The sequence below is a fragment of the Nothoprocta perdicaria genome, unplaced genomic scaffold (assembly GCF_003342845.1).
Source record: "Nothoprocta perdicaria isolate Ctin4 unplaced genomic scaffold, notPer1 scaffold_24, whole genome shotgun sequence".
Classification (NCBI taxonomy): domain Eukaryota; kingdom Metazoa; phylum Chordata; class Aves; order Tinamiformes; family Tinamidae; genus Nothoprocta; species Nothoprocta perdicaria.
Window position 1 is genome coordinate 4,006,489 of NW_020455466.1, and position 3,490 is coordinate 4,009,978.

Sequence of the window (3,490 nt, forward strand, 5' to 3'; positions counted from 1 at the left end):
CGCGCTCGGCCGCCGCCGGGGCGAGCGGGGCCAGCACTGCGCGCGGCTGCCGGGGTGGCGGGGCTGCCTGCAGCGGGTCGCGCTGCGTGTTCAATTGCAGCTGAACGGGGAACTGAAGGCGGAACGCAGCAGGGCCGCTGCCGCTTCCACCCGTTTTACGCATCCCTGTGTTTATACGCGTCTCTGTATAGCGCACCAGCAAAAGTTGGAGACGCCCCACGCCGCAGCGAGCGAAGGGAATCCAAACAGAGCCTTTCCAGCCCTTGCTCCGTGCCCCGGGCCCAATTGGAAATTGCGCACACGTACAGCGTGAGCGCGCTGCTCGCTCCGCCGAGGAGGAGAGCCCGCGCTGCGTGCGCGCCTGGGCAGCGTGTGCCCCTAGCAAGTGCAGCCCGCAGGTCGCGCTGCCACGTGCAGCCGGACCCCGGCTCTTCCCTGGTGCGCGCGGTTCCTCTGACATTTTCTAGCTAGCAGAATCTTCCCCTTCTTCTTTGCATGTGGAAAGATCTTGTCATGGTCTACGAAAAGGGTTACTAGAATAAGCCCCGAGTTTGCATTAGATCCTAACTTGGGCGGCATTGTCTCCAAGTGCTTAGTCAGGGTCTGAGAGTGTCCCTGTGTTAAAAGAAACTGGCACCGATTTTCACCTGTTAGAGGTCAGCAGGACTCGATACTCAATCTTACGATTTTTAGTCCTTCTGTGCAAGGTTGCTCTGCTGTGTTGCAAGTAATTTGTATAAAGAAAAATATTTTAATGTTTGACATTAGCTACATCAGAAGGCAAATTTGCTGTAGCGACTCCATCAATTAAAGAACTACTTGCCTACAGTAACACGACCTTGCAAACGACATCGATAGCTAATATGATCGTTAGTCATTAACAGTAGTATTATATTCAAAAATGTAAATTTGTTGCCAGAATCAACATATTTACTACTTTGCACATTTTATTCTTTGTTGTATTCAYGTCTTTTATAAAGTGGTCAATTAATTTTCATACTTTACAGAATTATTTTTATTTGGCTTAGCTTGGCCAAATCTGCTCTGGAGGAAAATGGGCTATTTTCCTCTTTAAGCAAACTTACCTTTAATCGTAGAACAACAGAATGTAAAGTATGAAGGTTTGGTGGAAGTGCTTTATATATTGTCCTCATTCAAACATAGCAGAAATTGGGGGGCAGGGAGTGAGGAAGAGTTGGGGGGAGGAATCTCTTATTCTGTAAGTTTGAATGGAAGATTTTTTTTTTCATATGACAGAGACCTGATAAAGAATGCACGTTGTTAATAGATTCTTTGTTTTCTTCTTCTAGATTTGTCGGCATTAACGCATCTGACATAAACTACTCAGCTGGTCGATACGACCCATCTACCAAACCCCCCTTTGATGTAGGTTTCGAGGGTGTTGGTGACGTGGTGGCTCTAGGACTGAGTGCGAGTGCAGACTATTCGGTGGGTCAGGCRGTGGCCTACACGAGAGCGGGTGCCTTTGCTGAGTACACAGTCGTGCCTGCCAGGGAAGCAGTTCTTGTGCCGGCCGTGAGACCCGAGTTTCTCACTTTAATGGTAAGCGGTACCACTGCATACATCAGCCTGAAGGAGCTCGGAGGGCTCTCTGAAGGCAAGAAGGTCCTGGTGACAGCAGCGGCTGGAGGAACGGGCCAGTTTGCAGTGCAGCTTGCAAAGAAGGCCAAGTGCCACGTGATTGGGACCTGCTCCAGCGATGAAAAGGGTGCTTTCCTCAAATCCATTGGCTGTGACCATACGATCAACTATAAAACCGAAAACGTTGAATCTGTTCTTAGGAGAACCTACCCAAAAGGTGTGGATGTGGTGTACGAATCCGTCGGTGGAAAGATGTTTGACTTGGCAGTTAACTCCTTGGCTACCAAAGGGCGCCTGATAGTTATTGGCTTTATCACTGGCTACCAAAGCCCTTCTGGCCTGSAGCCTGTTAAAGCAGAATTGCTGCCAGCAAAACTGTTGAGGAAGTCTGCCAGCATCCGAGGTTTCTTCCTGAACCACTACCTTTCCGAGTACAAAACGGCTGTGAGGGACTTGCTCAAGATGTATGAGAAGGGCGAACTGGTTTGCGAGGTGGACCTTGGAGACGCCTCTCCGGAGGGCAGGTTCACTGGCTTGGAGTCGGTGTTCCGTGCTGTAGATTACATGTACATGGGAAAAAACATTGGAAAAATTGTAGTTGAATTACCTCACTCTGTCAACAGTAAGCTGTAAAAACAGAACAATGACATAAATCAGACGAGAGAAAATGGGCACTTTATGCTTCAGAATTACTAGAAACAATTTCTTTTCTTAAACTTAGTAATGGATATTATATTAAAAAACAGCATTAAGGTGTTAATAAAAAGTTTGGATTTTTTTTTCTTTTTACCCAAAAGGGCTTAAATCAGTGGCTGTTGGCTGAACTGAACGGGTCTGTGTTCGATTATATCACTTAGGCCAGCACAGCACAAGGATGTTGTTCTTGACCGAGTAAGTCTTAATGCAGAGGCAGATTTAGTCTGTCAGACTGGTTTGATAAGGCTTCATACATAGTTCAGATCAGAAAAAAAGAAATCTTTCTTCCTTTTCATCAGTTTTGATTTCTTGATTAAAAAATAAAATGGTTAGAGGAAGACTAAGGAGAGTCATATGTTTGCCTTATTAGTCTCTAGAGGTTTGGGGGAAAAATGCACTTTTGGTTTTGAGTCACAAAATAATTGTTAGTTCCATCATGGATTTTAGTAAAAATTCTTGACTAGTCACACAGCAAAAAAACCTTTCATTTCTAACAAAGTAGTATTAAGATATATTAGGAAAAGTAATTTGACTTTTTAAATTACATATTTCAGAAATAACTATACCTTTTTAAAAAAATCTTYTACTACAGATCATGAAATGTTCTTGTTTTCTTGCCTTTTCATGCGCTATCATTGCTTTTTAATGTCCCTTCGACTCAATGTTACAGGGTTACTGGACTGAGGGTTTGAGCCCCGTTCACATGTATCCAGGTCCTGTATATTACTGAACATTTAATAAAGTGAAGAAAGGTATGGAAATGTTTGTGCCTTTATTCAGATTGACATCGTTCTTGCTGACTAGCTGCCTTGTAGGCGTGCTCTGTGTTACAGWGCTCTCTGATTCTTCACCTCACTTCCCATAATGAAGCTGCTGAATTTTGCTTTTACAGAAGCAAATAGCGACACTGTTTTAAATCTGCAGTCACACTTCCCCCCTGCCCTTACATATAATGTGGCTCCGGAATAGATTACCTCGTGGGTGCAGCCAAAAGGCCTTGTGGAGTTTTGAAAATTAATTCTCACTTAACAGAAACTATTAACAATAYACACACTGGGAATTCCGGCCACAGCGAATATTTTCCAGATCAGTAATTTTCCAAATCAGGATTTTCCAGATACTTTAAACTGTGACTGCTCTATATCTTACTCCATAGCAAATGTTTAAGATCAGAGAAKTGGGTTCTTTTGAA

The 3,490-nt window shown here is 44.3% G+C and overlaps 1 protein-coding gene across 1 annotated transcript in view; it reads left to right on the forward strand.

Annotated features, from left to right (window-relative positions):
* Positions 1–2,754, forward strand: part of ZADH2 (zinc binding alcohol dehydrogenase domain containing 2) — a 5,536-nt gene extending 2,782 nt beyond the window's left edge. Inside the window, exon 2 of the mRNA XM_026039762.1 lies at positions 1,311–2,754. Within this exon, the coding sequence (XP_025895547.1) occupies positions 1,311–2,235 (925 nt within the window). The 3' untranslated portion in view covers positions 2,236–2,754. The remainder of the gene's footprint in view (positions 1–1,310) is intronic.
* Positions 2,755–3,490: the final 736 nt, after the last annotated feature.